The following is a 23,614-nucleotide window of genomic DNA, read 5'->3' as shown; positions in this document are numbered from 1 at the left end:
ACCCATTTTTTCTGTATAGCTTCTCAAGACACCACTGCACATCAGAACATACTTTGGGTAGTGTTGCTTCAGTAAATTCCCAGAGTAAAGGGTTAATGTTCCATCTTGTCTGCTTAACTCTTCCAAAATTCCTTCTCCTTCAAATGGCTGTCAAGAACTTTAATTGTGGGAGTTCTCAGTTCACATTGTTATAAGCATGATTTTATTATTTAAAATGAGATGGGATTAAAAATAAGATCTTTATAATGAGACATTTTAATTTTCACCATTTATATATAAACACAAGTTAATAAAACACATCACAAAACAGTAAAATTTTATAGTTAATATTTATAGGTGCATAGTTTCATGCTCACATATTTTTAAGTATTGTATATATTAACAAATTTCACAATACATCATTATTTTTAGACAGAATCATTAAAAGACACCTAGAAATCTTATAATATATGATAATAAATCACAACTTCTCAAGAACAGCAACAAAAAAATAGTGAAGATTTAGAAATAAGTGGTAGTCACTTAGGTGTTTTAATTTAACTTTTAGATTTGAAGCCACAATATCCACACAGCACACAAAGACCCTGCTACCATATATTCACTTCAGTGAGAAGGAAGCACTGAAATGCTGAGTAAGGGCAGGTACAGATAATTTCAATCACTGCTGATGGAAGAGTTTAAAATACACTGTAAAAACTTTGAGAAAAATGTCATGACTGGGCACGTTGGAACTGAGTACTTGTACAGGATGGAACATCTCTCAGTAGATCTCAAGAAACTGCGAGTAAAAGTATTTCTTATGCTTCGGGTTCATAGTCTTGATACCCTTCCTAATATGAAGAAAACCAAAAAGAAAACATGCAGTGTTAATATTAGTCATCAGGAATCAAGGATTTAGGGTGAATGAGATAGGACATGGATCACCACCTTGAATAAAGGTTCTGCAACTATTCAGTTATACACAATATGATCTTATTCTGTAACAGTTTTGTCTTCCTGTCAAATATAAAAATGAATTTTGCTGCTCAGAGTTAGGGTATCCAGATGCCATTTAACAATCATATGGTCTTTTTTTTTGTAATGCTTATTTATTTTTGAGAGAGACACAGACAAAGTGTGAGGGGGGGGAAGGCAGAGCGAGAAGGAATTCGAAGCAGGCTCTAGGCTCTGAGCTGTCAGCACAGAGCCCGATGCAGGGCTCAAACCTGCAACCTGTGGGATCATGACCTGGGCCAAAGTCAGATGCTCAACCAACTGAGCCACCCAGGCGCCCCAATAATCATATGTTCTAATCGTGTAGAACAAGTTAGGTGGTCTATCTTGCTCCCAGTTTCCTCAACTGTAAGTTATGAGAGCCAAATCAAGTGGCCTAAAATCCTCTTCCAGGGCTAAAATGTTCTAATTCTTAAAGGGAGACAAAGACATTAAGGCAGGTGACGTTTTGAAAATCTTTTCTTCATCCTTGGCTTCAGTTATTACTTCTATTCTAAATCCCCCTGTCCCCAAACAATATGTAGATAACATCCACAATAAAAATATTAAAGGCCTTAACTAAAGTGGTCAGAATAGTCGTCCTAAAGAATAACTTGAATCAAGATCCTGCTTTAAAACAAATAAATGTACCTTCAATAACTCAAGTTGCTTTCTGAATACAGTACAAACTTAAATGTGAAGGTTCTTCTAGTATTCTACAATTTGTCGTTGACTCATCTCTGCAGTCTTAATCTGTCACAATTCTCTGTTCCCTAAACTGAAATCCTGTTTAATTATTCACTGTTCCTCAAACATATCCTTATGCATGCTCAGACATGCCTTGCTTCCAATATTACCTGTTCTAGAATATCTTCCTTTCATTTTGGCCATCATTATCTCCCATCCCCTACCACACCAATCAACATCAACTCTTGTATAAAACTCCCGATGACTCTAAACAGATTCTGTAAAATATTATACTTTTTTGTGTATCTTGCATATTTTGCCCTGTGATGCCTGATATATAGAAGACAGTCAATGTCTGTTAAAGGAATCATCATGAATAAATGAAACAGTAAATTTGTATTTGTTTTTATCAAACTTATTAGGATGGACTACTTGTGTCCTGGTACTATCAATTAACCTTCTCGTATTTTCTATAGTGTTTAGCATTGTGCTGAACTTAAAAAGACTCAAAATTATTGGTAAAAATCTAAGCAAAAAAACCAAGTTAATTTCAATTTCTATAAATGGGATTATCAGTATGTCTTTTACTAATGCCAATATCTAACCTAACTACTACTAGTTTTAACTTAATTTTTAATGAATACTACATGTGTTTTGGTTATGATGTCTGGTTTTGGCATCAGTGTAGTATTGCCCTTATGGAATTAATTTGGGAGTATTGCTTCCTCTTTTTTTTTTTCTGGAAGAGAAATTAATTGGTATTAATTATAATTAATAGTTATTAATTAAATGTTTGATAGAATTCACCAGTGAAGCTATATGGTCCTGGGATTTTGTGTGTGTGTGTGTGTGTGTGTAGATTTTCTTTTTCCTTTCTAAAAGAAAAATATTTTAATGTTTATTTTTAAAAGAGAAAAAGAGACAGAGCATAAGCAGGGGAGGGGTATGGAGAGAAGGAGACACAGAATCTGAAGCAGGCTCCAGACTCTGAGCTGTCAGCACAGTGCCTGACATGGGGCTTGAACCCACAAACGTGATGTCAGATCATGACCTGAGCCAAATTCAGTCGTTCAACTGACTGAGCCACCAGGTGCCCCTGTGAGTAGATTTTCTTAACAATAATTCAGTCTCTTTACTTTGTTATTGGTCTATTCAGATTTTCTATTTCTTCTTGTGTCAGCTTCATTAATCTAAAAGTATTTTTCAATTTTCCTTGTGATACATTTTCTATTTAAAAAAAACTTATTTCCAAATTAACATAGGTAAATTAGCTGTTTAAAATGCTAAATTGAAATACGTCAATGTTGCAAACCATGCACTTATCATATTTTTACTCTATAATTTTTGTGGGCAACTTTTATTTTACTATGCAAATATCTTGCTGGAAATGTATGGCAATAATAATTACTTTCCTTAGGCATTCAGTTGATTTATACAAAGTTCCATCTGGGGATTTATTTTAGAAAGTAAGTTTTTGAAGGGAGTTAAGATGGCAAAAGCTTGTCTTATCCTTTGAACACAGCTAGATAATTATCAAATCATTCATAACACCCAAGAAATCAATCAGAGGTGTGAGAGAACAAAAATGGCAAGTCTACAAGTAAAAAAGCAACCACCTTCCAGAAGGTGGGAGATGCAAGGTGTTGACTTGGGGGAGACAAAGCTGTGAGTATGGCGGCTGGGAGGAAACCTGCTTACGGAGGCTACTGCAAAGTATTATAGCAGTGGGGTACAAAATCTGAACTTTTAGAAGTCCCTCACAGTGGGGGATGTGCATGCCTTAAAGGTGCTCGCATGGCCAATTGGAGCAGAATCCAAGGAGTGGCAGTGTGGTCTGAGAATCCCATGGATCTCATGGTCTGAGGATCCCATGGGTCTGAGAGGCACCAATGTGTTGAGCTGTGTCCAGGCATAGGAGCTGGGACTTGGGCTGAGGGCATCAAGCAGGGGTGCCAGCTTTCTGCTCTTTGACATAAACTCTGAACTGCCATGGGGTGTTGTGACTGCTTTCCTAGCATGGGCTTGCAAAAAATGAAGCAAGACCTTCCCCCAGAGGAACAGAGCAGGTGCCGTGGAAGTCTTTACAATCTGGAGTTTTGAAACTCAGTTATGTGCCTGAGATAAAAAAGTTCGAACACAGGCAGAGTGAACACAGGGTTCTGACAGAAACTGGGAACACAAGAAGAGTGATTGAATACTCTTCTGTGAGGGCTCCCTGAAGAGTGGGGAACTGATCTTTCAGTTCCAAGGCTAGAGAGTAGGATGTTGCTATATTCATCCCACCCATCAGCTCTGAAAGCCTTCAGGGAGAAAACAAGCACCACCTAGTGGAGGCTGGAGCCCTATCCTTCTGCCTCTTAGAGGCACATTTCTAGGAAAACAAGTCAGCTTGAGAATCAGTACAACAGGCCTCTCCCCCAGAAGAGCAGCATGGACTCTCTTGCACCAAGTCTACTAATCATAGAGTGCACCAAAGCTTCAGCTCTAGGGGAAATAGGATCTAGTTTCCTCTTTATTTTGATTCTTTATTTTTTAATTATTACTTTTTCATTTACTTTCTTATTTTTAATTCTTTTTTATTTTTATTTTCACATATATTACATATATATATTTTTTAATTTTTGGATCTAGATTCCTTTAATAAGCAGACAAAAATAAACCCAGGATCTAGGTTTGTTGTTTTTTTGTTTGTTTCTGGGGAATGTTTTGTTTCTGTTTTTGTTTTTATTTCTCTCTTCTTTTCTGGACAAAAGGATGAGACAGAGAAATTCACCCCAAAAGAAAGAACAGGAATTAGAACTCATGGCCTATTGATTTAATCAATACAGATATAAGTAAGATGTCTGAGCTAGAATTTAAAACGATGATAAAGATATTACCTGGGCTTGAAAAAGCATAGAAGATACCAGAGAATCCTTTCTGCAGAGATAAAAGAACTAAAATCTAGTCAGACTGAAATTAAAATACTATAATCAAGATGTAAACCCAAATTGATGCCATGACAGCAAGGACAGATGAGGCAGAGGTATAAATTAGTGATATAGAAAATAAAATTATGGAAAATAATGAAGCTAAAAAGAAGAGGGAAACAAATGTCATGAATCATGAAGGCAGACTTAGGGAACTCAGTGACTTGTTAAAATGTAGTAACATTTGTATGAGAGGAGTCCCAGAAGTTGAAGAGAGAGAAAAAGGGGTAGAATGTCTATTCAAACAAATTATAGCTGAAAACTTTCCTAATTTGGGGAAAGACACAGATATCAAAATCCAAGAAGCACAGAGAACTCCATTAAACTTAACAAAAGCTACCATTGCCAAGATATATCATAGTCAAATTCACAAAATACACAAAGAAAGAATCCTGAAAGCAGCAAGGGAATAAAAGGCCTTAACCTTCAAGGGAAGACAGATCAGTTTCTGAGCAGATCTGTCCACTGAAACTTGGCAGGCCAGAAAGGAGTGGCAGGATATATTCAACTTGCTGAATGGCAAAAATACGCAACCACGAAGTCTTTATCCAGGAAGGCTGTCATTCAGAATAAGAAAAGAGATAAAGAGTTTCCCAGACAAACAAAAACTAAAGGAGTTCATGCCCACTAAACAAGCCCTGCAAGAAATTTTAAGGGGGACTCTTAGAGTGAAGAAAAAAAAAAAAAAAAAAGACAAAACAAAGACTATAAAAGACCAGAGAGCATTACCAGAAACACAAACCCTACAGGTAACACAATGGCACTAAATTCATATCTTTCAATAATCACTCTGAATGTAAATGGACTAAATACCCCAGCCAAAAGATATAGGGTAGCAGAATGGATTAAAAAACCAAGATCCATCTATTTGCTGCCTATAAGAAACTCATTTTAGACCTAAGGATACCTGCAGATTGAAAGTGAGGAGATAGAGAACCATCTATCATGCTAACTGAGGTCAAAGGAAAGCTGAAGTAGCCATACTTATATTAGACAAACTAGATTTTAAAACAAAGACTATAATAAGAGATGAAGAGGGTATTATATCATAATTATGGGATCTATCCAACAATAAGATCTAATAATAAATATTAATGCCCCCAACTTGGAAAACCCAAATATATAAATCAATTAACACCATAAAGAAACTCACTGATAATCATACAATAATAGTAGGGGACTTTAACACCCCACTTACAACAATGGACAGGTCATTTAAGCAGAAAATCAACAAGGAGACATGGCTTTGAATGATACACAGGACTGGATGGACTTAACAGATATATTCAGAATATTTCATCGTAAAGCAGCAGAATACACATTCTTTTTGAGTGCACATGGGACATTCTCCAGAATAGATTGCATACTGGTCATGAATCAGCCCTCAACAAGTACAAAAAGATAAAAATTAAAGCATGCATATTTTCATATCACAATGCTATGAAACTTGAAGTCAACCACAAAAAAAAATTTGGAAAGCACTCAAGTACACAGAGGTTAAAAACATCCTATTGAAGAATGAATGGGTTAATCAGGAAATTAAAGAAGAAATTTTTAAAAAATACATGGAAGCAAATGAAAATGAAAACACAACAGTCCAAAACCTTTGTGATGCAGCAAAGACAGTCCTAAGAGGAAAGTATATTGCAATTCAGGTCTATCTCAAGAAGCAAGAAAGGTCTCAAATACACAACCTAATCTTATAACTAAAGGAGCTAGAAGAGGAAAGGCAAATAAAGCCTAGCCAGCAAAGGAAGGCAAATAATAGAGACTACAGCAGAAATAAATGATATAGAAACAAACAAACAAAAAGAACAGATCAATGAAACTAAGAGCTGATTCTCTGAAAGAATTGACAAAATTGATAACCCCCTATACAGACTTATCAAAAAGAAAAGAGAAAGGACCTAAATAGATAAAACCATGAATGAAAGGGGAGAGATCACAACCATTACTACAGAAACACAAACAATTATAAGAGAATACTATGAAAAATTATATGCCAACAATCTGGGCAATCTGGAAGAAATAGACAAATTCCTAGAAATTCACAAACTACCAAAACTGAAACAGGAAGAAATTGAAAATTTGAAGAGACTCATAACCAGCAAAGAAATTGATCAATATTAAAAAAAAAAAAAAAAAAAATCTCCCAACACAAGAGTTCTGGCTCAAGTGGTTTCCCAGGGGAATTCTATCTAACATTTAAAAAAGAGTTAATACCAATTCTCCTCAAACTGTTCCAAAAAATAAAAATGGATGGAAAGCTTCCAAACTCATTCTATGAAGCCAGTATCACCTTCATTCCAAAACCAGATAAAGACCCCACTAAAAAGGAGAATTACAGGTCAATATCCCAGATGAACATGGATGCAAAAATTCTTAATAAAATACTAGCAAAATCAAATTCATCAGTACATTAAAAGAATTATTCACTATGATTGATTATAATTTATTCCCAGACTACAGGGCTGGTTAAATATTCACAAATCAATCAACGTGATACACCACATTAATAAAATAAAAGATAAGAACCATATGATCCTGTAAATAGATGCAGAAAAAACATTTGACAAAATTCAGCATCCATTCTTGGTAAAAACCTTCAATAAAGTAGGGATAGATGGAACACACCTCAACATCATAAAGGCCATGTATGAAAGACCTACACCTAATATCCTCAATAGGGAAAAACTGAGAGCCTCTCCCTTACTGTAAGAACCAAGACAAGGATGTTCACTCTCACCATTACTATTTAACATAGCACTGGAAGTCTTAGCCTCAGCAATTAGACAAAATAAAGAAAGAAAAGGAAGAAACGCATCCAAATCAGCAAGGAAGAAGTAAAACTTTCATTATTTGCAGACAACATGATACTCTATGTGGAAAATTCAAAAGACTACACAAAAGTTTGCTAGAAGTAATAGATGAATTCAGCAAAGTTTCAGGATATACAATCAACATGAAGAAATTGGTTGCATTTCTATACACTAATAACAAAGCAGCAGAAAAAGAAATCAAGGAATTGATCCCATTTGCAATGCATGAAAAACAATATGATACCTAGGAATAAATGTAACTAAAGAGGTGAAAGATTTGTACTCTGAAAACTATAGAACACTTATAAAAGAAACTGCAGGGGAGACAAAGAAATGGAAAAGAATTCCATGCTCATTGATTAGAAGAACAAGCATTTTTAAAATGTCTATGCTACCTTAAGCAATCTAAACATTTAATGCAATCCCTATCAAAATATACACTTTTCATAGAACTAAAACTAACAGTCATAAAATTTGTATGGAACCACAAAAGATCTCGAATAGCCAAAGCAATCCTGAAAAAGAAAAATGAAACTGGAGGCATCCCAATTCTGGATGTCAAGCTATATTAAAAGCTGTAGTCATCAAGACAGTATGCTACTGGCACAAGAACAGACACATGGATCAGTGGAACAAAACAGAAAACACAGAAATGAACCCATAACTATATGGTCAACTAATCTTCAACAAAGCAAGAAAAAGTATCTAATGGAAAAAAAGACAGTCTCTTCAACAAATGGATTTGGAAAAACTGGACAGCGAAATGCCAAAGAATGAAACTGGACCACTTTCTTACACCATATGCAAAAATAATTCAAAATGGATGAAAGATCTAAATGTGAGACAGGAAACCATCAAAATCTTAGAGAAGAACAGAGACAGCAATTATTTTTTTTTAACGTTTATTCATTCTTGAGAGACAGGCAGAGACAGAGTGCAAGTGGGGTATGGGCAGAGAGACAGAGAGGGAGACACAGAATCTGAAGCAGGCTCCAGGCTCCAAGCTCTCAGCACAGAGCCCAATGCTGGGCTGGAACTCACAAACCATGAGATCATGACCTGAGGCAAAGTCCTATGCTTAACCGAGTGAGCCACCCAGGTGCCCTGAGGCAGCAATCCTTTTGACCTCAACCAGAATCACTTCTTAGTAAGAAGACATGTTGTTGAAAACAAGGGAAACAAAAGCAAAAATGAACTATTGGGACTTCATCAAGATAAAAAGCTTCTACACAGTGAAGGAAACAATCAACAAAACTAAAACTCAGCCTATAGAATGGGAAAAGATATTTACAAATGACATATCTGATAAAGGATTAGTATGCAAAATCTATAAAGAACTTATCAAACTCAATACCCAAAAAACAAATCACCCAGTTAAGAAAATGGGCGGAAGACATGAATAGACACTTTTTCAAAGAAGCCATCCAGATGGCTAACAGGTACATGAAAAGATGCTCAACATCATGCATCATCAGGGAAATACAAATCAAAACCCCAATGAGATACTACCTCACACCTGTCAGAATGGTTAAAATTAACAACACAAGAAACAACAGGTGTTGGCAAGGATGTGGAGAAAGAGCAACCCTCTTGCACTGTTGTTAGGAATGCAAACTGATGCATCCACTCTGGAGAAAAATATGGGGTTCCTCAAAAAAACTAAAATAGACCTACTCTAGGATCCATTGATTGCACTATTAGATATTTACCCAAAGGATACAAAACTACAGATTCAGTGAGATACATGCACCCCAATGTTCACAGCAGCATTATCAATGATAGCCAAACTATGGATAGTGCTCAAATGTCCATTGACTGATGAATGGATAAAGAAGATTTGGTATATATACACAATGGAATATTAGCCATCAAAAAAATGAAATCCTGCCATTTGCAACTACATGGATGGAGTTAGAATGTATTGTGATAAGCAAAATAAGTCAATCAGAGAAAGACAAATACCATATGATTTCACTCATATGTGGCAATTAAGATACAAAACAGATGAACTTCTAGAAAGAGGAGGACCAAAAAGAAAAGAGAGGGGAACAAACCACAAGAGACTCTTAATGATAGAGAACTGAGGGTTGATGAAGTGGAGATGTGGAGATGGGCTAGATAGGTGATGGGTATCAAGGAGGGCATTTGTTGTGATGAGCACTGGGTGTCGCATATAAGTGATGAATCACTGAATTCTATGCCTGAAACCAATATTGCACTGTATGTCAACTAACTAAAATTTAAATTAAAAAACACCATATTTAATAAAATAATTTTCCAATGCAGTGTTCAGCAAACACTTTCTGTAAAGGTTAAGCAAATACAAATATTAGTTTGTGTGGACAACATAGTGTCTCTGTAGCTTTTTCTTTTTTTTTTTAAACAATACTTTACAAATGTAAAAACCATTTCTAGTTTTCAAGTTGTCTTCACAAAACATTCTGGATTTGGCCAACTTATCCCTCTAGAGAGTAAATAATTTTCAATAAAAACAAATGTAATGAAAATCTGAGAGGGACAGATTTTTGATACTGCTTATTAGAAAGACCCAACTTGAACTCCTGAAGTTTACTTTCAGAGTTGTATGTATATAAAGTTTTACCTCAGAAGGCATTTCGTATGCTTCATTGTCAGGATCAACAGGCATATCTTCCAGAATTCCTTCCTGTGGGCCTCCTTCTTCATTCTAAATGGGAAGCACAAGGGAATATGATGAGGTACCATTTTTTACTTTTTAAAAATTAAGCACACTTTGAAAATATCTTATATACCAAATGGTAAGAATGTTGTAAAAATGGCACTCCTTAATATTACTGCTGGCATTCTAAACTATGCAATACCTTTGCAGAAACATTATGGTGGTGTATTATTAACCTAAAAATGTACAGAATTTTTTCCCAAGTAATTCACTACCCAGGAAATAGTCCAAAGCTATAGTCCAAATATGTTTTTTTTACTGGATCAATGACAGCAGTGAAAAAATGATAGTATATTCATGATATAATGTTTAGAAAGATACAAAATTGTATATATTATAGATATCACCAGTGTATAATTCAGATACAAAGCTAAAAAGATAAAGAAAACCCAACAAAATATTAAAAGTACGTTTTATCGGGTAGTTATGTTTTTAGTTTTTTGTAAGTTAACTTATATAACCATTTGTAATGTGAAAGTATACATATTTTATAATTTATTTTTAAGTGTTGGCAAAGAAATTGTTTTCTGAAGTTTCAAAACTGAAACCATATATATATATATATATATATATATATATATATATACACACACACACACATACATATATACATACATACACACACACACACACACACACACACAAACCAAACGCATGATCCTCAAATTTACCACATCTCTCTCTTTAGAAACAAGATGCCATAAAACTCAGCTTGAACTTATGTCTCTACTAGTATCCTTCATTAATACCTTTTGTTGTTTTGCATTGATTCCAGTAAAGTGATTATAAAAAGATAAAGTTCACTGAAAGTTGAAAAAGCAGAGGGGGCAATGGGAGCCTAAAACGGACTTACTCAAAGAGATCAAATAGTCCCTCAGCCAATGTAGGTTATGTTTAAAAATATGTCTTGTGCAAATAATAGTTCTTCCTATCTTTATCAGTGACTGACAGGAAGGCAGAAGGAAAAGAAATGGATGCCCACGAGAAAAGGTCAAACTATAGCTCATGCCTACATTAGCAGGGCTGAGGAGTTTATATATCATCTTCTCCTGCCCTCCCTTTTTATACACCAAAAAGCCCATTTATTTTTTAAATGTGGAATAAAGATATTGTTTCTATAGTGTTTCACCTGTTAGCACAAACCAAGAATACAGGTTCTATTGAATAGTGGTTAGCTATGAGGTCTGTAGCATCACAAGCCTTGAGTTCAAATCTTAGCTTTTCTAGATTCTAGATTCTTTTATTGAAATATAATTAACATATAGTGTTATATTAGTTTCAGGTGTACAACATAATGATTCAACAATTCTATACATTATTCAGTGCTTACTATGACGAGTGTAATCACCATCTGTGACCAAACAATGTTATAAACTCACTGACTATATGCCCTATGCTATACTTTTCATCTCGGTGACATATTCATTTTATAAATGGAAGTTTGTGCCTCTAAATCCCCTTTACCTATTTCATCCATTGCCCCGCCCACCTCTCCTCTGGCAACCACCTATTCTCTGAATTTCAGAGACTGTCTCTTTGTTCATTTTTTTTTGTTTCTTAGATTCCCCATTTGAGTGAAATCATATGGTATTTGTTTTTCTTGTCTGACTTATTTAACTCAGCATTATACCCTCTAGATCAATATTGTTGCAAATGGAAACATTTCTTTCTTTTTCATGGGTAATATATCATTGTGTGTGTGTACATACACCACACCTTCTTTATACATTCATTTTTTCCATGGACACTTAGGTTGCTTCCATATATTGGCTATTGTAAATAATGCTGCAGTAAACATAGCAGTGCATACATCTTTTTATGCACTAGTTTTAGTGTTGTTATTTTCCTTGGGTAAATACTCAGTCGTGGAAATACTGGGTCATATGGTATTTCTATTTTTAATTTTTTGATAAAACTCCATATTATTTTCCAGAATGGCTGCAGCAATTTTCATTTCCATCAACAGTGCACAAGTGTTCTTTTTTCTCCACATCCTCACCAACACTTGTTATTTCTTGTCTTTTGGATTCTAGCCATTCTGATAGGTCAGGTAATAAATATTATGGTTTTGATTTGCATTTCTTTGATGATTACTGATGTTGAGCATCTTTTCACATGTCTGTTGGCCATCTGTATGTGTTCTTTGGAAAATGTCTACTCAGGTTCTTTGCCCATTTTTTTTATTGTATTGTTTTAGTTTTAGTTTTTTTTTTTTTATATTGTATAAGATATTTATATATTTTGGATATTAACCCCTATTGGATATAGCATTTGCAAATATCTTCTCCCATTCAGTAGGCTCCTTTTTGTTTTTGTTTTTTTTTTTTTAATGTTTGTTTATTCTTGAGAGAGAGAGAGAGAGACAGAGGGGAAACACAGAATTTGAAGCAGGCTCCAGACTCCAAACTGTCAGCACAGAGCCTGATGTGGGGCTCGAACTCACAAACTGTGTGAGCAAAGTCAAATGCTTAACCCACGGAGCCACCCATGTGTCCCAGTTTTATTGACTATGGTTTCCTTCGCTGTGCAAAAGCATTTTATTTTGGTGTAGTCTCAAAAGTTTTTTTTTTGGCTTCAGTGCCGTTGTCTAAGGAGACATATCTAAAAAAAGTGTTTCTACAACTGATGTCAAGGAAATTATTGCCTATGTTTTCTTCTAGGAGTTTTATGGTTTCAGGTCTCACATTTAGGTTTTTAATTGATTTGAGTTGATTTTTGTGTATAGTATAAGCGGTCCAGTTTCATAATGTTGCATATAGTCATCCAGTTTTCCCAATACCATTTATTGAAGACTTTTTTCCACTATATACTCTTGTGTCCTTTGTAGTAGATTAATTGACCATATAAGCATGGGCTTATTTCTGGGTGCTTTATTCTCTTTGCTTTATCCATGTGTCTATTTTTGTACCAGTACCATACTGTTTTGTTACCACAGCTTTGTAGTATATCTTGAAATCTGGGATTGTGATACCTCCAGCTTTATTCTTCCTCAAGATTGCTTTGGCTGTTTGGGGTCTTTTGTCGATCCATATGAATTTAAAAATTATTTGTTCTAGTCCTGTGAAAAATGCCATTGGTATTTTGATAAGGATTGTATTGAATCTATAGATGGCTTTGAGTATTATGGACACTTTAACAATACTAATTCTTCTATGAGTTCTTTCCATTTATTTGTGTCATCTTCAGTTTTCTTCATCAATGTTTTATAGCTTTCAAAGTATAGGTCTTTCTCCTTGGTTAAGTTTATTCCTAAGTATTTAATCCTGTTTAGTGTGATTGCAAATGGGACTTTTTTCTTAATTTCTCTTTCTGATGCTTTGTTATTAGTGTATAGAAATGCAACAGATTTCTGTACATTAATTTTATATCCTGCAAATTTACTGAAATTATTTATCAGTTTTAGTAGTTTTTTGGTAGAGTCTTTAGGGTGTTCTATATATAGCATCATGTCATCTGCAAATGGTGAAAGTTTTACTTCTTCCCTATAAATTTGTATGCTTTTTATTTTTCTTGTCTGATTACTGTAGCTAGGACTTACAGTACCATGTTGAATAGAAGTGGTGGATGGACATCCTTGTCTTGTTCTTAGGAAAAAAAAAGCTTTTGTTTTTTCTCCATTGAATATGATATTATCTGAGGGTTTTTCATATATATTCTTTATTATGTTGACGTATGTTCTCCCTGGACCAACTTTGTTGAGGATTTTTATCATGAGTGGATGTTGTACTTTGTCAATTATTTTTTTTTGCATCTATTGAGATAATCATATGGTTTTATCCTTCCTCTTGTTAATGTGATGTATTATACTGGTTGATTTGCAAATAGTGAACACTTTTATCCCTGGAATAAATTCCAATTTATTGTGGTGAATGATTTTTTAATGTATTATCAAATTTGTTTTGCTAATATTTTATTGAGGATGTTATGTCTATGTTCATCATATATATTGGCCTGTAGTTTTCTTTTTTTTTTCCCAGTGTCTTTCTCTGGTTTTGATATCAGAGTAATTTTGGCATCATGGAATGAATTTGGAAGTTTTTCCTTTTCTCCTTCCTCCTCCCCGCTCCTTCTGCCCCTCTTCTCCCTCCTCCCCCCTCTTCAACACTCTCTACCATCCCCCTTCTCCCCTTTCCCCCTCTTTCTCTTCTTTTTCTTTTGAACACTTTCAGAAAAATAGTTGTTAACTCTTTAAATGTTTGGTAGAATTCACCCATGAATCCATCTTGTCCTGATTTTTGGTTGAGAGTTTTTGATTACTGATCCAAGTTCATTGCTAGTAATTCAAATTTTCTATTTCTTCCTGATTCCATTTTGGAAGGTTATATTTTTCTAGATATTTGTCTACTACTTTTAGGTTTTCCAGTTTGGCATATAATTTTTTATAATATTTACCTATGATTTTTTTTTTGTATTGCTGTGGTGTTATTCCTTTTCATTTCTAATTTTATTTGAGTTCTTTTTTTAATATTGTTGATCTTTACAAAGAGCCATATCTTTGTTTCATTGATCTTTACTATTGTTTAATCTCTATTTCATTTATTTCTGCTCTAATCTTTATTATTCCATTCCTTCTATTCACTTTGGGTTCTTCCTTTTATAGGCCCTTCTGGTATAAGATTGGTGTTGTTTATTTCATATTTTTCTTGTTGAAAGTAGGCTTATATTGCCATAAACTTTTGTCTTCAAATTTCTTTTGCTGCATCAAAAGATTTTGGACTATCGTGTTTTCATTTTCATTTTTTTCTGTTTATTTTTCCTCTTTGATCTTGGTAGGCCCATTCATTGTTTAGTAGCATGTTGTTTAGCCTCTGTGTGTTTGTGTTCTTTCCATAATTTTTCTTGTAATTGACTTCTAGTTTCATACCATTATAGTCAGAAAAGATACATGAAATAATTCCTTTCTTCTTGAATTCATTGAGATGTTTTTTTGTGGCCTAACATGTGATCAATCATGGAGAATGGTTCATGAGCACTTGAATAGAATGCGTTTTCTTCTGTTTTTAGATAGAATATATTTATATATATCTTGTCTAATCTGTTGCTCAAAAGCACTTTTTCCTTGTTGACTATCTTTCTGGATGATCTATCCCCTGATGTAAATGAAATGTTAAAATCCCCTATTATTACTGCATTGCTGTCAATCTCTCCTTTTATGTCTGTTAATAGCTGCTTTATGTATGTAGGTGCTTCCATGTGGAGTGCATAGATATTTACAATTGTTTTATCCTCTTTCCTTTATATAGTACCTTTCTTTGTCTCTTGCTAGTCTTTGTTTTAAAGTTTATTTTATTTAAGAAGTGTTACTGCCCCAGGTTTTTTTTTTTTTTTTTTTTTACATTTACATTTTCACGGTAAATGTTTTTCCATTCCTTGACCTTCAATTTTCATGTGTCTTTACTTCTGAAGTATCTTATAGACAGCATATAGATGGGTCTTATTTTCTATCTATTCAGTCACCCTGTGTCTTTTCATTGGAGTATTTAGTCCATTTGCATTTAAAATAATTATTGATAGGTATGTACTTACCGCCATTTTGTAACTTGTTTTATGGTTGTTTTTGTCATTCTTCTCTGTTCCTTTCTTCTTCTCTTGCTCTCTTCCCTTTGGGTATGATGGCTTTCTTTAGTGTTATGCTTGGTTTCCTTTCTCTTTTGTGTTATGCCTGGTTTCCTTTCTCTTTTTTGTGTATTTATTATAAGTTCATTATTTGTGATTACCATTAAGTTCATATATAACATCTTATGTGTATAGTAGACTATATTAAGTTGATGGTCAGCTAAGTTGAACTCATTCTAAAAGCACTAAATTTTTACATCATGGACTCCCCAGTTTTTATGTATGTGATATATTTTATATCCTTTTGTTTGTGAATCCCTTGACTGATTTTTGTAAATATAATTGATTTAACTGTTTTGGTGTTTGAATCTCCATTCTGGTTTTATAAATAATCTACTACCTTTATTATATGTTTGCATTTACTTATGAATATTTTTCTTCCATAACTTTCATTTTTTAGTTATGGCTTTTTCTTTCCATTAAAAGAATTCCTTTTAATGTTTCTTAGAAGATTGGGTTAGTGATGATGAACTCCTTCAACTTTTTTTGTCTGGGAATCTCTTTATCTCTTCCATACTGAATGATGACCTTGCTAGATAGAGTATTATTGGTTGCATGTTTCTTTCTTTTAGCACTTTGAATATATCATGACACTCTTCTGGCCTACAAAATTTCTGCTGAAAAATCAGCTGATAGTCTTATGTAGGTTCTCTTGTATATAATTGTTTTCTCGTGCTGCTTTTAAAATTATCTGTTTATCACTATTTTCTTGTCATTTTAATATTTTGCCTCGGTGTGAACCTCCTTAGTGACGGTAGTCATTCTTTGTGTTCCTGGATCTGAATGTCTCTTTCCCAGATTAGGAAAGTTTTCAGCTATTATTTTCTCAAATAATTTTTATCCCCTTCTTTATTCTCCTTCTGATATCCCTATAATGCAAATGTTATTAGACTTGAAGTTGCTGAGTTTCCTCAACTTATTCTCATTTTTAATTTTTCTTTTTGCTGTTTAGCTTGCTTTCCCTTACCTTGTTTTCCAGATCACTGATTCATTTTTCTGTATCTTCTAATCTTCTATTGATTCCCTCTAGTGTATTTTTTAAATTTCAGTTATTGAGTTCTTCATCTCTACCTGGTTCTTTTTTTATATTTCTGTTTTTTTGGTTTTTTTTTTTTTTTTTTTGATGGTCTCAATGAGATTCTCTACTCTTTTTTCAAGTCCAGTGAGTTTCTTTATTATCATTACTTAGAATTCTCTATTAGGCATATTGCTTATCTCTATTTCATTTAGCTAGTTTGCTGTGCTTCTGTCTTGGTCTTTTGTGATATATCCCTCTGCTCATTTTGTCTCACTCTCTGTGTTTGTTTCAATGTATTAGGATGGTCAGCTATGTCTCTTGGTCTTGGAAGTAGTGGCCTTATGAAGAAGTCCTGTGATGCCCTGTAGCACGATGTCTCCTGGTCACCAGAACTAGGCATTTCAGGGGTGTCTCCTATGTGGGCTGCATGTATACTCTCCTGTTGTGGCTGAGCTGCATTTGCCTTCAGTCAAGTCAGCTGTAATGACCCAGTTTTCCCACTGTGGATGCAATAATCAGTATTTGGTTGCTGTGCTGTTGAAAGGTCTGTCTGAGGATGCTACAGGCTTTTAGGTAGGGCATGTCAGCAGGCAGGTTTGCTGTCTGCTCTCAGTCTGTCTGCCACAGGTGCACATGCACCAAACTGCAAAATGCTCTCCCTGTGGAGCCCCTGAGAGGCTTTCAATGGTGGGCAAGGTTGTCAGTCAAACCCAATGTCGCACCCAGTATGTCTGCCAGGGCTGCAGATGAACCAAAAGGCAAAGCACTATCCCTGCACAGCCAGCTAAAAGACTCAGGTGCAGGAACTGTGAGTTTACGGGTATATATGTTTTTTTCTTCTCCTCATGCCAGGGAAAGAATCATTTTGCAATGGCAACAGCCTTTGGTGGGGCTGCTTACAGGGTGTGTTGGGGCAGGAGCTGCTTTGGAGGGATGCCCTGTTGACACAGGTGAGTTGCATAGGGTGAGTCTGCAGGGGAATGTGGGCACTTCGCACATGGTGCTAGCAAGAGAGGTGGGATGTGTTCACATTAATTCTGGCAAGTGTCCAGCTATCTAGTCTTGCAAGGAGGAAGATAAGTGGTATCTTCTGGCACTTTTGTTCTTGGATAATTCTCCTGAAGATCCCTGTCCCTTCAGCACGTGTTCTGAGATTAGTAAATAACTCTCCTTCATAATATATAACAGTTTTTTGGTTTTTTGTCTGTTTGGTTTGTTTTTTAACTGCGCTTCTATGCTTTTACTCCCAGTGGTTATTTACCATGCTGGTTCTTTAGGACAGGGACTCAGTACCTTATCACCCTCTAGCTCTCCCAGAACTATGTCTACTGATTTTAAAAGTGCCTGGAATTAAGCTCTGCTGATAGCAAAAGCTCACTAAGTTAAGCCCTGCTGGTTTTCAAAGCCAAATGTTATGAGGGACTCATCTTCTCAGTGCTGATCCCCCCATTCTTCTATCTGTGATGTCTCTCCCATTTGTGATTGGTCTCATTGGGGGGTTTGGTTCCCAATTATGTGTCTGCCTTCTACACTATTCCATGTGGCCTCCGCTTTATGATTAACTATGGAAGGTTTGTTGTGCCAGATAACATATGTAGCTGTTATATTGGTGTGTCCATGGGACCAGGTGAATTTAGGAACTTACTACTCTGCCATATCTTCCTGATATCCCAGATTCTAGATCTTTTGTGATGTTGAGCAAGTTTCTTAAGTTTTTCTAAGCACCAAATAGACAGTGAAAAAATGGGGCAATAATACCTTTTTTAACAGGGAAGAGCAAATGACATCATTAATCCACTACTGGTATTTAGGTAACTTTTAGTGATAGTTAAGTATGAGGAAAATAAGGCAAACCTGTTGTTAAAAAGAAAACCACAGGCCCCAAATAGAACCACTTATGTTAAGGACCCATGTCACTAAACCAAGTCTTAATACCTAACCTAATTGCAGTTTTAGCACCTCCAAGAATATAAACTTTAACCATCCAAACTAATTTTGGTCAACACTAGAGGTAATCTGCTATTAGACCATTTCTGTTCCCTTTAAGAGGGTGATCTTGCCTAAACAACGTTTTTTTTTTTTCTTCTCCTGCCATTCCCTCTCTGCCTTTAAAAAACTTTCCTTTTCTGCAGCTTATGGAACTCCTTTCTATTTGCCTAATTCATGAATCATTGAGTAAAGCCAGTTAGATCTCCAAATTTACTCAGTTGAATTTTGTTTTATAACAAATTTTGTGGCAGTATTGACAACTGACATAAACTTCTGACAACGTTCTGAGATAAGAAACAGAGGCCCAATGCCTCACCAACACTTTTGACTTCATTGTCTTTTTCACCATTTCTGAGGGCCATTGGTGATTCCTCTGAGTTTGATCTCTGTTCTTTTTGCATCTAGCTCCCAATCTAATTTCCTTTACAGTGTAGACCGACAGGAGGATCACTAACAGAACGCTAGTCCTTAGCTCTTATTTCAGTCTGCAATTTCAGTTTGGAATCCTTTCCCAGTTACAGTCCACAGTCTCCATTAATGGAGTCTGCTGGTTTAGTCCACATTTGGAAATGCTGTTGATGTGTATAGGAACTTCTACTGGCAAGTTCACAGTAACTTCTGAAACCTGGCCCTGGGTTCTATCCTCAGATTCCACATTAAGAACTGCTGGTGGCAGTTACATTTGGAATTAGTCCAGAGTCCCCATTCTCTGAGGTCTGCTGGTTCAATCCTTTTTGCTTCCTGCTGGTGTCCACAGTTTTGTTTCCTTGGTAACTATTGGTTCCTGTTAATGTGCACATGAGATAAAAGCTAATTGCTAAAGGGAATCTTGGACACCAAAAACCTGCAAAAATTGGTGGGCATGGGTTGAACATTTAAGAGATGTTAGTGTGCACACCACCTAATACAAAGACTACCGCATTAGTATAAGTTGGTTACACAGTGGGTTAGATACTAGGTAAGCCATTGACTTTAAGAACGTTTCTGTGCAACAAGATACACTGTAAAACATGCACGATTCCCAACCCACCTGCATATCCCTTTTAGATAACAGCTTGGCTCTGAGAAACCCAAAGACTTGGCATCCTTTTCTAAACAGTCAAGCACACCACCTTCTAGCACACCTGCTTATTTCTAAAAACTATGGTCCCAGAATGCGTGAATATCTACAGAAATGGCAAAATTTTATTTAAAACAATAAAATTACAATGGCCACTATGAGGAATGTTCCAATTAGATAAGATCATTTAAAAAGTGTACTTAAAAGTAAAACCTTCAAAATTCCAAAAATAGCTTCACTGAAAATTTCATTGCAAAAAAACATAAAAAAATAAAAAGATGCAAAAAGTAATGCAAAAGACTGTAAGACTCAGACAATTCTTACTACTTCCCTCTATCCTCTTTTAGTTCAATACTCATCCTATTCCTCTCTCTAAATTGCCTTACATGAGCATAAACAGAAGTCTATCAAGTTAATGACCTTACAGGCACTCCCATATCTACCTTAGAATGAGGGCCCCCTGTGAGTTTTGCATTATCATACTCGTCTCATGGCTAAACATTTTTAAACAATAAGGTTTCTGATTATATGTTTATGTGTTTCTATTATAGAATGTGATATTTTCTACCTCTGGATGGTACTACAAACATTTGTAAAGAGTTCTGTTTAATTGGCCTAAATATAAGTGCTTATAACTTAAGAATTTTTTAGAAAAATCTCAGAAATATAATAGAAACTAAAGGAACTGCTTGTCAATTTCACGAGACCTGGGAAAAGTTTTAGTATTAAAGGTAATTTCAGTTTGCTCATTGATTATAATAAACATATCTTAGACTTATCAACACTGACTATAATACTAGTCAGTACTATACTGACTATAGTATTATATACTATAATAGACTTTTTTATTCTGCCTAGGCTTACTATTCAAACAGGTTCACACTATGTTGCAAAATTTTTCAGAGAAAAAAAAATTAGAATAGAGCTGATTTGTCTAATGTTCCAAATCTAAACATAATTAAGAAGCAAACTGAATAGGCATAAATTAAATAAAAAAGTTTAGGTGACATTTTAAGATCATTTCCCCAAATCTTTTTGATAACCTTAAACTTTAAAGTTTTGCTAAGTGATGAGTTAAGTTAAATTCATTAAGTATCAAAATTATTTCCAAGTAAAATACTGACACATTAATCACTGAACATAGGCTTATTCACTTTTACAGAGGAATCAAAAATATTTGCATCTATTAGTAAACATGTTTTATACCACACTGATAAATTTTCTGTGAATAAAGCAGAAACCATAAAAAGTATAAGTTAATTTTTCTTAGGAAAAATTAGGAAAATTTTGGTCTGTTCAAATTTTCTATTTCTTCCGGATTCAGTTTTGGTAGGTTATATGTTTATAGGCATTTATCCATTTCTCTGGGATGTCCAATTTTTTGGCATATAATTTTTGATAACATACTTTTATAATACTTTGTATTTCTGTGGTATAGGTTGTTATTTCCCCTCTTTAATTTCTGGTTTGGTTTGAGTCCTCCCTCTTTTTTTTTTTTTTCATGATAAGTCTTGCTAGAGGTTTATCTATTTTGTTGATCTTTTCAAAGAACCAGATCCAGGTTTCATTGATTCTTCTATTTTTTAGTTTCTATTTGGTTCATTTCTGCTCTAATCTTTATTATTTTCTTTCTTCTGTTGGTTTGGGGTTTTGTGTGTTCTTTCTCTAGCTCTTTTAGTTGTAAGAGTAGGAGACAGTAATTTGAACAGACCAATTACTAGCAATGAAATTGAATCAGTGATCAAAATACTTCCAACAAAGATCCAGGACCAGACAGCTTCACAGGCAAATTCTACCAAACATTTACATAAGCCTTTTACCTATTCTTTTCTCAAAGTATTAAAAAAAAAATAGAAGATTAAAAAAAGCTTCCTAACTCATTTTATGAGACCAGCATTACTCTGATACCAAAACCAGATAAGGACACACACAAAAAGAAAACTACAGGCCAATATATCTCGCAACAATCCTCAACAAGATACTAGCAAGCTGAATCTAACAATACATTAAAAAATTATACACCACGATGAAGTAGGGTTTATTCCTGGAATGCAAGGGTGTTTCAATATTCACAAGTCAATCAACATGATGTATTATATGGTTTTTATCCTTTGTCTTGTTGATATAATCATTATAATAGCAGCAGAAAAAAACATGTGGCAAAGTACAACATCCATTCATTATAAAAACCCTCAACAAAGTAGGTTTAGAAGGAAGATAACATAATAAACGTCTATATGAAAAATCCACAGCTAACATCACCTTCAAAGGGGGAAAAGTCAGTGCTTTTCCCTTAAGGTCAAGAACAAGACAAGGATGTCCACTGTCATCACTTTTATTCAACATAGTACTAGAAGTCCTAGAGACAGCAATCAGACAACAAAAAGAAACAAAAAGCATCCAAATTGTAAGGAAAAAGTAAAACTTTCACTGCAGGTAACATAACACTCTATACAGAAAACCTAAGACTCCACCAAAAAACTGCTAGAACTAATAAATTAATTCAGTGAAGTCACAGGATACAAAATCAATGTACAGAAATCTGTTGCATTTCTATACACCAATAATGAAGCAGCAGAAAAATTAAGAAAATAATCTCATTTACAATTGTACCAAAAATAATAATATACCTAAGAACAAACCTAACCAAAGAGGTAAAAGACCTATACTCTGAAAACTATAAAACACTGATGGGGCACCTGGGTGGCTCAATCAGTAAAATATCCAACTCTTGATTTGGGCTCAGGTCACGATCTCATGGTTCGTGAGATTGAGCCCCATGTGGGCTCCACGCTGACAGAACACAGCCTGCTTGAGATTCTCTATCTCCCTCTCTCTCTGCCCCTCCCACACTTGCACTGGTTCAAAGTAAATAAAACAAACAAACAAACAAACAAAAAACATTAATGAAAGAAATTGAAGATGACACAAAGAAATGGAAAGACACTCCATGCCCATGGGTTGGAAGAACAAATATTGTTAAAATGTCTATACTACGCAAAGTAATCTATGGATTTAATGCAATCCCTATCAAAATATCAGCAGCATTTTTCACAAAACTAGAACAATCCTAAAATTTGTATAGAACCACAAAAGTCCCTACATAGCCAAAGCAATTTTGAAAAAGAAAAGTTGGAGGCATTATATTTCTAGACTTCAAGTTATATTACAAAGCTGCAGTAATCAAAATAGTATTCTACTGGCACAAAAATAGACACACAGATGCATACAACAGCAAACCCAGAAAGAATCTCACAACTATATGATCAATTAATCATTGACAAAGCAGGGAAGAATATCCAGTGTGAAAAAGACAGTCACTTCAACAAATGGTGTTGGGAAAACTGGACAGCAACATGTAAAAGAATGAAACTGGGTCAATTTCTCTTACCATATTCAAAAATAAGCTCAAAATAGATTAAAGACCAGGCACCTGGGTGGCTCAGTCGGTTGAGCATCCCACTTCGGCTCAGGTCATGATCTCACGGTTCATGAGTTCGAGCCCTGCATTGGGCTCTGTGCTGACAGCTCAGAGCCTGGAGCCTGCCTCAGATTATGTTGTCTCTCTCTCTGCTCTTCCCCCTCTCATGTTCTCTGTCTCTCAAAAATAAATAAACATTAAAAAATTCAAAATAGATTAAAGACCTAAATGTGAGACCTGAAATCATAAAAATCCTAGAAGAGACACAGGCAGTAATTTCACTGACATCGGCCAGATCAGCTTTTTTTTCTAAATAATCCCCCTAAGACAAGGGAAACAAAAGCAAAAATAAACTATTGGGACTA

General features: G+C 34.9%; 1 protein-coding gene across 4 annotated transcripts in view; it reads right to left on the bottom strand.

Annotated features, from left to right (window-relative positions):
• Positions 1-310: 310 nt before the first annotated feature.
• The window catches only part of SNCA (synuclein alpha), a 155,114-nt gene continuing 131,810 nt past the window's right edge, over positions 311-23,614 (bottom strand). For all 4 annotated transcript variants that reach the window (XM_019464356.2, XM_019464365.2, XM_019464383.2 and 1 more), the window contains exons 5-6: positions 10,050-10,133; positions 311-830 (exon numbers count right to left, since the gene is read on the bottom strand). In XM_019464356.2, the coding sequence (XP_019319901.1) occupies positions 798-830; positions 10,050-10,133 (117 nt within the window). In that variant the 3' untranslated portion in view covers positions 311-797. The remainder of the gene's footprint in view (positions 831-10,049; positions 10,134-23,614) is intronic.

Source organism: Panthera pardus, unplaced genomic scaffold, assembly GCF_024362965.1.
Source record: "Panthera pardus isolate Hobbes unplaced genomic scaffold, ASM2436296v1 HiC_scaffold_13, whole genome shotgun sequence".
Classification (NCBI taxonomy): Eukaryota; Metazoa; Chordata; class Mammalia; order Carnivora; family Felidae; genus Panthera; species Panthera pardus.
This window is presented reverse-complemented; position numbering and strand designations above follow the sequence as displayed.